Raw genomic sequence first — 12090 nt, forward strand, 5'->3', positions numbered from 1 at the left:
AGAAGATAATAGTACATCAAAGTGATGTTCTATTTATAATATTAAGCAGAAAATAAAACTACATGAAGTTGAAAGCTCAAGCACTCAATAGTTAACAAATTTCAGACTTAACGATTGCCTGTAGAAAACTACCTCTTGAGTCAGGCTCAAAATCTGCAATATTGACAATTACTTACTATTTGATATGAAATTTGTCAACTATTTCTCACATAATCAAACCACTACCTACGCTAATGGAGTTTTCAGCCTCATCAGAAAAATAAAATAAAACAACTAAGGGTTTGTCTACTCTTAAAACACAGCAGTGGTGCTGTTGTAGCACACCAGTGAACACACTACCTATGCTGATGAGAGAGCTAGCACTGTCTGTGACTGATATCAGGGATTAAATCAGGTTAACTGCTTTGTTCGTTCTTTCAAGACCAGAGTAATAGAGTTATATAGACCTAATTTCCTAGTATAGATCTGGCAAAGTCTTCCCCTTACTGCAGAAGGAATAAACTAAAAGACAGGAACATACATGAAAACATTATGTGTTTTTTTCATCTATGTCACATTCATCTGCAACTAAAGCAATGTTTAAAATAGTTATAAAGACAAAATATTGAATAGAAAAACTGAACAATGCACTAATGAAAATCCAGATGCTTCATAGTATTTAACAGTATTTTGGCATGCAAGCCATGTGTGTCTGCATACCATACACTGCTAATGAAAGTAACATGTGAAAATGACCCCCATACCAACTTTCCCTTTCTAATATTTTTATTTCAAAATGATCAGACAGGGTTGCTATTTACACTTATTTTTGTTATTCTTGCTATTTACTTTATCTGAGTAACAAACATAAGCTTTACCAGGGCAGCTTATGTTTTCCAAGTATATCACCCTAGTAAATTAAGTCCAAGTGGAGAATTGCTTGACTCTGAGGTTGACTTTCTGGGTAGCTATCAAGTCAGCAAAAACTGAGTTGTTGCTTATCAGTACAGCTTCTGCGTAATAAGAATTAATTACCATATTTTATAATTTTTTCAGACATCCTCTTATAGTTAGTCAGGAATTGGCACACTGAAATGAGTTATTTGCCAATAATGTGTATTTTCTGTAATTCTAGCTCCCCACACTTTCCTATCTTCAACTGTTGTCAAGGTTTTTCCTGTTCAACATAAAGGAGTTGGCCTACAATAGCAAAGATCCTCTCGGTTAATGTTTACATAGACTGCAGAGAGGCACAATCGATCCCACCAATGTGCTGGAGAAAGCACATGCTATATGAACACATAAGATAGCCCAATGTGCTGCTCTAATGCCAGTGTGGAGTGGAGCAGGGCCATGGCCCTGTCTCCTCCTCTAACTCTGAGGTGGTTTCTCTTCTGGAGTGACAATGAGGAACAGTTTCCTTGCACTTAACCCACCACCATGGGAGCCAGAGTAAGAGCCAGGAGTAAACTAGCCCTAAAAGATAAATATATTAAGAACATAAGAACGGCCATACTGGGTCAGACCAAAGGTCCATGCAGCCCAGTACCCTGTCTGCTGACAGTGGCCAATGCCAGGTGTCCCAGAGGGAGTGAATCGAACAGGTAATGACCAAGTGATCTCTCTCCTGCCATCCATCTCCACCCTCTGACAAACGGAGGCTAGGGACACCATTCCTTACCCATATTGGCTAATAGCCATTAATGGACTTAACCTCCATGAATGTATCTAGTTCTCTTTTAAACCCTGTTATAATCCTAGCCTTCACAACCTCCTCAGGCAAGGATTTCCACAGCTTGACTTTGTGCTATGTGAAGAAGAACTTCCTTTTATTTGTTTCAAATCTGCTGCCCATTAGTTTCATTTGGTGGCCCCTAGTTCTTATATTATGAGAACAAGTAAATAGCTTTTCCTTATTCAATTCTCCACACCACTCATGATTTTATATACCTCTAGCATAACCTCCCTTAGGGTATGTCTACACTACCCCCCTAGTTCGAACTAGGGGGGGTAATGTAGTCATATGGAGTTGCAAATGAAGCCCGGGATTTGAATTTCCCGGGCTTCATTTGCATAAAGCCAGCCGGCGCCATTTTTAAATGCCAGCTAGGTTGGACCCCGTGCCGCGCGGCTACACGCGGCACGGACTAGCTAGTTCGGATTAGGCTTCCACGAGGCGTACAGCTAGTTCGGATAGGAAGCCTAATCCGAACTAGCTAGTCCGTGCCGCGTGTAGCCGCGCGGCACGGGGTCCGACCTAGCCGGCATTTAAAAATGGCGCTGGCCGGCTTTATGCAAATGAAGCCCGGGAAATTCAAATCCCGGGCTTCATTTGCAACTCCATATGACTACATTACCCCCCCTAGTTCGAACTAGAGGGGTAGTGTAGACATACCCTTAGTCTCCTCTTTTCCAAGCTGAAAAGTCCCAGTCTCTTTAATCTCTCCTCATATGGGACCCGTTCCAAACCCCCAATCATTTTAGTTGCCCTTCTCTGAACCTTTTCTAATGCCAGTATATCTTTTTTGAGATGAGGAGACATCTGTACGCAGTATTCAAGATGTGGGCGTACCATGGATTTATATAAGGGCAATAAGATATTCTCTGTCTTATTCTCTTTCCCCTTTTAATGATTCCTAACATCCTGTTTGCTCTTTTGATTGCCGCTGCACACTGCATGGACGTCTTCAGAGAACTATCCATGATGGTTCCAAGATCTCTTTCCTCATTAGTTGTAGCTAAATTAGCCACCATCATAATATATGTATAGTTGGGGTTATTTATTCCAATGTGCATTACTTTGCATTTATCCACATTAAGTTTCATTTTGTGAGATCTTTTTGAAGATCTTTATTACATTACAAGCGCATTCAGGTTGCAAAGTGAAGCACTCAGAAAATGCCAAATTTAAGGTTGTATCCATATACCAATAAAAAAAGATTACATAGGTGCTTGAAACTAGTGATATACTACTCATCCTAGTACTGAACACTGACCCTATTAACACCATCTGCCTTAGAATCAGGTATAGTAAGTGAAAGAGGTTGCCAGCATTAGGAGATCTCTGCATCTTAAGCTAGGAAGTTAAAGGTATTTTGACATAGCTATTATTCTGTTGTAGATTCATGCTTTAATGAGCTGCGGTAGTTTGGTACCTCACATATGGCTTTAACAGAATGGAGATTTAATAACTTCCTTCCTGTTTCAAAGACCCAGTTTTAAACCATCACACTTGTTTTCAAAGAACTTCCCATTTCCCCTCATTAATACATATTACTTCAGAAGTAATTACCAGCAATTTGGGCAAGATTGCATGTAGCTGTTTGAGGATGGATTAACACTAATTACCTGAGAAGACAATGAGGCCAGCAATGAGCAGGCATAAAGATATGTCTTGCAGTGAATACTTGGGTTTGGTCACTGCTTATTGTTTTGCATATGTAACCCACATACCTAGTGGGTGTGGGTCTCCGTCCCATGTAGGGGCACTTAGACCATTTACAGTGAGAGATAAGAAGGAGTGAGCTCTACAGCCTAAGCTGAGAGCCAGCTGGCTTTATAGCTCAAGCTGTAGAGGCTCCTATACTGAGGTCTTAGGTTCAAATCCACTAGGTGGTGTTTACACATATAGGCTGTGTCTAGATTGCACCTCTTTCCCGTAAAAGGGATGCAAATTAGACACAGCGCAATTGCAAATGAAGTGGGGATTTAAATCTTCCCCGCTTCATTTGCATAAACAAGGCTGCTGCTTTTTTCCGGCTCGGGGCTTTGCCGGCAAAAAGCGCCAGTCTAGACGGGGATCTTTCAGAAAATAAAGCCTTTTCCGAAAGATCGCTTATTCCTCTTAAAATTGCCTCCTTTCCCTCAGAGCTCTTTATTTTATTTGTAAACTGGCATGGAGTCTTTGACCCAGTCAGTTTAATCTGTGACCAAAACATTTTCTTTAGTTTCTATCTCATTTATACCACAGGGAAATACTGAATAAAACAAAAGAATTCACAGCTACAGCACCCAGGTAATGTAACTATAAAAAAACTAAGATTACTAAGTACTGAAGTATTCTGCTGATGGTCTTCCTTACATTGCCAAAAGTACTGAAACACAGAAATAGGGCAATAGCTGCACCATATATTTAACCCTTTGTGGCTAGACATTGAAGGGAGTTTCAGAGCAATACTTCTTCTTTCATGAGCCTTATTTTGCTACAATACCTTTTGTGATGGATTTACAATCCCTACACTAAGGTAAATCTGGTGGTGGAACAGCCAAGAAGACCTTGCTCCTTAGTAGCTGTCAGGCATCCTACCAATGGAGAACCTACTTTAAAAGGAGCTCTGGCAGGCTGGTGGGGGGCAGAGAGGGGGAGAGACAGGCCACAATAAGGCAAACAGTCTGCAGCCAAAGAGGAAGAGCAATTTACAGGGGAAGGACTGAGACTGGACACTTGACTAGGATCTTCCCTCCCTCTGATGAAGAGGCGAATAACTAGACTCTGAGGCTATGTCTACACTACATGCTTCTTGCACAAGAAGCCTTTTGTGCAACTGTTTTTGTGCAAAAACTTCTTGCGCAAAGAGCACGTACATACCTCAAAGCACATCACAAAAGTGATGTGCTTTTGTGTCCACTGCATGGACGCTCTTACACAAGAAAGGTCTGATGGCCATCAGAGCACCTGTGCTTTTTCCCACACTTGCCTCTGGAGCCTCCACACTTGTCTTTTTGCTCAATAGCTGTAGTGCAAAAAGTAGGTATGTCTCATAAAAGGAGGTTTATCTACACTAGCAAAAGCCCTCTGTTCTGCCATTTAACTGTTGATTTACTTGCACAAAAGCGCATTTGAGGTGTGGATGCTCCAGGAGTTTCTGCGCAAAAACAGCTGTTTTTGCACAAAAACCTTGCGTACAGATGTGGTCTCCTCATCGCAAAAAAGATGTACTGGCATTAGAAAAGTTTCAGAGAAGGGCAACTAAAATGATTAGGGGTTTGGAACGGGTCCCGTATGAGGAGAGATTAAAGAGACTGGGACTTTTCAGCTTGGAAAAGAGGAGACTAAAGAAGGTTATGTGATTTTTCCAGTCTGATTTCAAATATCACAAACAATGAGACTTTCACAATTACCTTTAGAAGTGTTTTCCTTCTCAAACTAGAAAACCACGCCATTAAAAAGTCTCAACTGATCTCTATCCTAAATGATCATTTCTTTTATTTTTATTTCTATTGTTCTAGATTAGCTGTTTGAGTTAACTTTTAATCTTTCCTCGTGAATTAACCCCTTCAATTCTCTAATGACATTGTTTCTCTTCTCTATTTCTCTATACTTTTGTCTAACTCTCTCTCTGGTATCAAGACAGCACAGACCAAAACTGAATGCTTTATTCCTGATGTGATGTTATCTGAATTGTATAATAATGTAAGGAAAGACTATCAACCACCTCCACAGCTCTGACCTAAAGTCTCAATAAGGAAGTCCTAATAGCACTCCCAAATAATTAATATTTATGACTATTATAAAAATGGTGTATAGATTTGTAGTGTATATGGGCATATAAATATATATATATAGTATGTATGTGTACATATCATACAACTTATTCACAATTTATTTTCCACTTTGACGTTGTGGTTTGCCCCTTCTGGTATTGCAGATAGCAATATACTCCTCTTAGGGCATTTACGGTTACCATCTGTATTAGTATAGAATCATAGAATCATAGAACTGGAAGAGACCTCAGAAGGTCATCAAGTCCAGCGACAGGACTGTGGTGTGTCTCGGGACAGATAGTGCGCCCCCTTGCCCCCAGCAGACCAGGCTTTTCTCCGGACGCCTGTGATAGAGCAGCTGGGGCGCTGCCGGTTGGTCCCACAGCGCCGCTCTGGGCGTTACTGGACCAACCCGGCAGCACCCCAGCTGCTCTGCCCCAGGCGTCCCCAAGTCAGCCGCTGCTGAAACTGACCAGCGCTGACTACAGGAAGCCCGAGGCAGAGTTGCTCTGCCCCGGGCTTCCTGGAATCAGCTGCTGATCAGTTTCAGCAGCAGCTGACTTGGGGACGCCTGGGGTTCTTAAGTTGAATCGGTATGTAAGTCGGAACTGGCGTCCTGATTCAGCCTGTTGAAACTGATCAGTGGCTGATTCCAGGAAGCCCGGGGCAGAGCAACTCTGCTTCGGGCTTCCTGTAGTCAACCGCTGGTCAGTTTCAGCAGCGGCTGAATCTGGACGACAGTTCCGACTTACATACAGATTCAACTTAAGAACAAACCTACAGTCCCTATCTTGTACGTAACCCGGAGACTGCCTGTACTGCGATAGGCATTTTTATAGTGTTTCCTATTGGATTATGACTGGGACTTTGTTACACAGAATGCACAGCTGCGTAGGGCACCATTGGGTCTTATGTCCATCCACCTGCCTCTTCCTATCCCTTTTCTGTGGCTCTGCTTCCCCCAGGAGAGGATCTAGTTAATTTGAAAGTGAAAAAGCATGCCAGACCTATTAGCAGAACATTGAATCTGAGAAAGAGCCATTCAAGTGGTAATGAATCCATTTAACAGGCATTTGCCAAACCCAGGTATATACTATCAGTTGCTGAATTTACTGTGTTAGTGGACCTTAGTTTAAAATTTGCGTTAGTAATATTTTATTGGTATGTTGCTGAAGATTATAAAATCACATAGCTAAAAATTTGTCATTCCCCCACCCATGGGCTGCCATCATGCACAGGGGCATCATGTGTTGGGCCCCACAAATTGTAAGGTATATGGAAATGATTCCCACACCTGAGCCACCCTGTTTAGGTGACATATTTGAGGAACTGGTCAAATAGTATCAGGCAAACTGGATGAAACTATTGTAAAAAACAGAATGATCAGACACATAAGTTGGGAAAAGTCAACATGGGATTGTGTAAAGGGAAACCATGCCTCACCATTCTGTTACAATTCTTTGAGTGTGTCAACAAGCATTGGGACTAGAGCGATCCAGTTAAAATAGTATATTTGGACTTTCAGTCAACCTTTAATAAGGTCCTTCAACAAAGGCTCTTAAGCAACTAAGAAGTCATGGAATGAGAGGGCAGACACACTCCTGGATCAGTATCTGGTTGAATGGTAGGAAACAAAGGGCAGGTATAATAATTTTCACAGCAGAGAGAGAGAGGTAAATAGCTGGGTTCCCCCCACAATCTGAATTGAGACCAGTTCTGTTCAGCATATTCATTAATGATCTTGGAAAGGGGGTAAAAAACAAGGTGACAAAACTTGCAGACAAAACAAAATTACTTAGGAAGGTTAAACCCAAAGTTAACTGCAAATAGTTACAAAGGATTCACATTAAACTGAAAACTGGGCAACAAGAAGGCAGATGAAATTCAATGTTGAAAAATAATCCCAGCTATACATACAAAATCATGGGCTCTAAATTAGCTGTTACTGCACAAGAAAGAGAACTTGGAGTCATCTCATAGCTAGTTCTCTGAAAATGGCCATGTAATGTGAAATGACAGTCCAGAAAAGCCAAAAGAATGTTAAAAACAATTAAGAAAGAGAAATAAAACAGAAAATCTCATAATGCCAAGATATACATTCATGGTGTCCCTATAGCTTAAATAGTGTGTGCAGTTCTGCTTGCCCCATCTCAAAAAAGATATATTAGAACTGAAAAAGGTTCAGAGAAGAGTAATGAAAATAATAGTATGGAATAGCTTCCATACAAAGTTAGATTAAAATATTGGACTGTTCATCTTAGAAAAGAGATGACTAAGGGGGATATGATAGTGGTGTATAAAATTACAAATGATGTGGAAAAAGTGAATAGGGAAGTGTTATTTTTCCCCTTCACATAATACAAGAACTAGGAATCACCCAATGAAAATGAATAGACAGCAGGTTTAAAACAACAACAAAGCAGTTGTTCATACAACACAGAGTGAAACTCATTGCTAGGGGATGTTATGAAAGTCAAAAGTATAACTGGGTTCAAGAAAGAATTAGAAAAGTTCATGAAAGGTCTGTTGGTCAAAATGGACAGGAATGAAACCTTATGCTCTGGTTATCAATGTGCCTTCAACTGCTGGAATCTGGAATTGGATAACAGAGAATGGATTACTTGAAATTGCCCTCTTGTGCTCATTCCTTGTGAAGCATCTGATTCTGGTCCCTGTCAGAAGACAAGATACCAAAGTGAATGGACCATTGATCTGATCTTGTACGGCCATTGTTATTTTGGGAGGAAGTGAGGTGCAATGTGCATTTGGGGTTATTGTGTGTGCTAATGATGTTGTGCAGATAGTTGTGTTGATTTGTATCTAGAGAGGTTTTGCTGGAAGGTTTGCGTTGATTTGTGCAGGTGACAGTTGGACACATGAGTGTGGCAGCTGGCCAGATAACCCATCATTTGTGCAATTTCCCTTATACAACCAATGAAATTGTGGCTTGCAAATGAGGCTGAGTGGAGATAGTGATGGATCAAGTTACCTCTGTTATCACAGTGGTTAAGGACTCTTGACATGGCAAGTATTGTGGCTGTACAATTTGAAAGTCAAAATGATGATTCAACCTGAGGATACTCTGAAGAAAAAGAACCCTCAACCATGCTCATATTGGTTCCCATCACTTTACGCTGACAATACAAATTTAAACTTAATGGCTGCGTCTAGACTGGCAAAAACTTGCCAGCTGTCTACACTGGCTGCTTGAATTTGCGCAAGAACACTGACGATCTAATGTAAGATTGTCAGTGTTCTTGAGCAAATACTATGATGCTCCCGCTCAGGGATAAGCCCTCTTGCACAAGAATACTTGCGCAAGAGAGCCAGTGTAGACAGGCACCTTAATTTTTTGCGCAAGAAAGCCCGATAGCTAAAATGGCCATCGGAGCTTTCTTGCGCAAAAGCGCATCTAGATTGGCCACAGATGCTTTTGTGCAAAAGCACTTTTTGCGCAAAAGCATCCGTGCCAATCTAGACGCTCTTTTGCGCAAATGCTTTTAACAGAAAAACTTTTCTGTTAAAAGCATTTCCGCAAAATCATGCCAGTCTAGACGCAGCCAGCAGGTTTCAGAGAGAGAGAGAGACAGTGTGACAGACCTGGAATTTTATTATATAAATGTGTCTCAGATTTCTTCCCCTTCTTTTGACTTGTTTTCTCTTTAGCTACATCAATTTATTATTTTTAAAAAAACATCTCATTGTATTTCCTGAACATATTTCTAACTTCTCTATATTTTATTAGGGATTTTATGTCCCCACAGTTGTTTGCATCTTCTTCCATATTAGTATCACCTGAAAATTGAATTAATATTTTTGCATAAACTCTTTAAGATTATAAGTGTGAAAATGTTAAGTAACTTCAGACCAGCAACATTCCACTAATCACCTCTATCCAATTTGATGTGTTTTATTACTTCCTCTACCCTGTGTTTGCTCATTATGACAGTTTCCAAACCAAATTCTTCAGCTTTCAACTATTTTAATTAATACTTTGTATTAACACTTTGAAATTCCACATTTCTGCATGTGTGCCAACTGTCCAGAGGCCAAAGAAATGCATACAGCATGAAGCTGTGATGCAGCCATATCCAGGATATGTGCAACACTTTGTCTTAAACCCAAGAATTGCTTGCTTTACTAACTATGCTGAACAAACTCATGACTCTGCTATCTCTTCACCTGCTCTTTTCAACTTTAGGGCAATGTGGCTCAGATAACTTATGGAGATACATTTATTGAGCACTAGAGTTGAAGATAATGCCTACTTCAAGTTCATCAATAATAGGAAAAAGTGGGGGGGGGTTCAGTATTGATGCATCTCCACCATTGATCGATACAATGGAAGATGTAGGGCAGGTGGGAACTATTTATTTTGACACATCAATTGTCACACAATTGTGGCTATAAAAGCAGAGCAGTTCAGGGGCATAAGAATGTTTACAGATTATCTCTCTGGACACCCCAGAAAGCACAGTTGTCTACATAAAGAGACTGACTTGTTTCCTTACCCACTGCCACCATCAGAGAGCAGAAGGTGTAGAAGGGGTGCAAAATTATAGTTCTACTATTATTTTTACTCTAATATTTATGCAGTAAAACAGAGTTTATAGGTGCTTTATAGACATTTTTTTTAAAAGACAAAACCCTGAGCTGAAGAGCTTACAGCCTGCATTAAACAAACACAGGGCCAAATTCTACTCTCACATGTAAATCCTGGGGACTTCTGATCAGTGAAGAAGTTCCTGATTCACAATACTGTAAATGAGACCAGAATTTGGCCCAGAAGAAATAATGGCAACAAAGATAAAGGAAAAGGTAATAACAGATAGGAAGGTGTGAAGTAAGTTAATTAAATGCATATTTAAATAACAGCTCTTTAAATTTGAGAATAAAGTATTAAAAATTTTAAAACTCCACCACCACCAGGATAGAATCTCTGGGCCTGGTTCTGTAATTTGATCGGTGTGGGCTGATCTATATGTGAAATCCAGCAATTAATTTTAATGGTGGCGCTATTTTCATGAGAAGTATCACAATCTATTTTTAAAAGTTCAGTTGCTGCTTGAATTAATTCCAGAACAACCTGCCCCTGAAGTCCTGACATACACATCACTCTCATTGATTTCAAAGGAAATTAGACACATGTAAGGTTTATAGGCTGGGGGCACTGCACTAGTCACACGTTGCCAGGGGCACTTCAGAAACTGCCAGTGGAGAGTCAACTCCCCCTTCATTCCTTCCTTCATTGGGGAAGTGCAAGGTCAAGCTGAGCAAGGTCAAGCTGGCTTCATTCAGGGTCACTGGAGTTTGCAAGAACCTTTTAGAGTGTGGGGTCTTACATTCCCTTTCAGCTAAGGATAAGAAGGATCCAATTCTGACCCCTCCCCTTATGTACTGCAGCTAACAATATTACTTGTAGAGTAAGGAATTACTCAGTGGAAATCAGGATGGCAGAATGAGGCCCTAAATCACCTTATGCCACAGAGTGAAATGTGAGAAAAATAAGGTAACAAAATAAAATAAAAGAACTAAGTCAGGAAAAATAGCTGTTTCCCATTTCTTACTTTATTCCTCTCAAAAAAATGAAAGAGTACCTGAAATGTCAGTTAAGCAGAGACATGTTATCTTAATAAATGCACATGCAAGTATGTGCTCAGTAAGTTATTTGATTAAACAGGAAGCTAGAATCATATAGATATCCACAAATAAAGCTCCAAATCTAAACGAGTGTACCGTTAGCTCATTTGTAAGCCTTTCCAGATGTAGCAGCAGTTCTGACTTTGGCAGCTTTCCAGTAGGTTGCCTGCAGTCTGAGCTTTCCTGTGTCCGCAGTGAGAACTGCAATGCCTGAGTCTTGAGGGAAGGGGCTCTGCAAAGCTGACGACAAATTTTACAAAGTAACGACCGGCCTCGTGAAGGAAATTTCAGACAGAGAACAGAGCAAAGAATGCCCATTATCCTGTGGCCACACTGCTGCAGTTTTATTGTGGATGTGTGATACTCTGCACTGCATTATGGAACACCCAGGGAAACCCCCTTTGAGAAGATCTTTTAGTGATCATATCAGAGACTCTACTGCTAGAGCCCTGGATGTTATCTGGAAAAATACAAGAGACAGACGACTGGCAGGTGAGGCGGGGGTAAAAAAAACATGTTTTAAAATACACAGTGGTGTCATTTGCATAAGGTAGGTCAGTGCCACTCCACAATATTTACCTATCATTTTCTTTCTGTGCATTATTACTTCTGTGCTCCCCCTCCCTTCAGTGCCACAGTGCAGGATTCTCCAGCTATGGTCTTGTGATATATATTTTAAAGAGAAGAAACAATGAATGCAACATTTCACTGTTGAAATTATGTTGTGAATCCCTCACAGCGAAGTTGCTGAAGCATTTTATTTTGCCATTAAGTCAGCTTCTGTGCTCTATGGGTATGATATGCTTCAGTGAGTTGCATTTTACAGACTGTTTCCTAGCCAAGAAGTATGTCAGTTGGAGTATCTGGGCTGTGTAGTGAAAGATTACTGGTATTTCCTCTGGCAAGGCTCTCACTGCTTTAAGGTCCAAGTGAGTGTCAGATATGCCAGAGCCAGGCTTTTGAAATATAAATTAAGTATAGCTATAC

General features: G+C 40.5%; 1 protein-coding gene across 6 annotated transcripts in view; it reads left to right on the forward strand.

The window, feature by feature from the left end:
• DLC1 (DLC1 Rho GTPase activating protein) overlaps positions 1-12090 on the forward strand; it is a 381113-nt gene that overhangs the window by 213865 nt on the left and 155158 nt on the right. Inside the window, exon 1 of one of the 6 annotated variants that reach the window (XM_006113507.4) lies at positions 11230-11595. The exons of the other annotated variants lie outside the window; for them this stretch is intronic. Coding sequence (XP_006113569.1) covers positions 11457-11595 — 139 coding nt within the window. The 5' untranslated portion in view covers positions 11230-11456. Of the gene's footprint in view, positions 1-11229; positions 11596-12090 lie in introns of those variants that run through there. 6 annotated transcript variants of the gene reach the window in all.

The sequence above is a fragment of the Pelodiscus sinensis genome, chromosome 5 (genome assembly GCF_049634645.1).
Source record: "Pelodiscus sinensis isolate JC-2024 chromosome 5, ASM4963464v1, whole genome shotgun sequence".
NCBI classification, from domain to species: Eukaryota; Metazoa; Chordata; order Testudines; family Trionychidae; genus Pelodiscus; species Pelodiscus sinensis.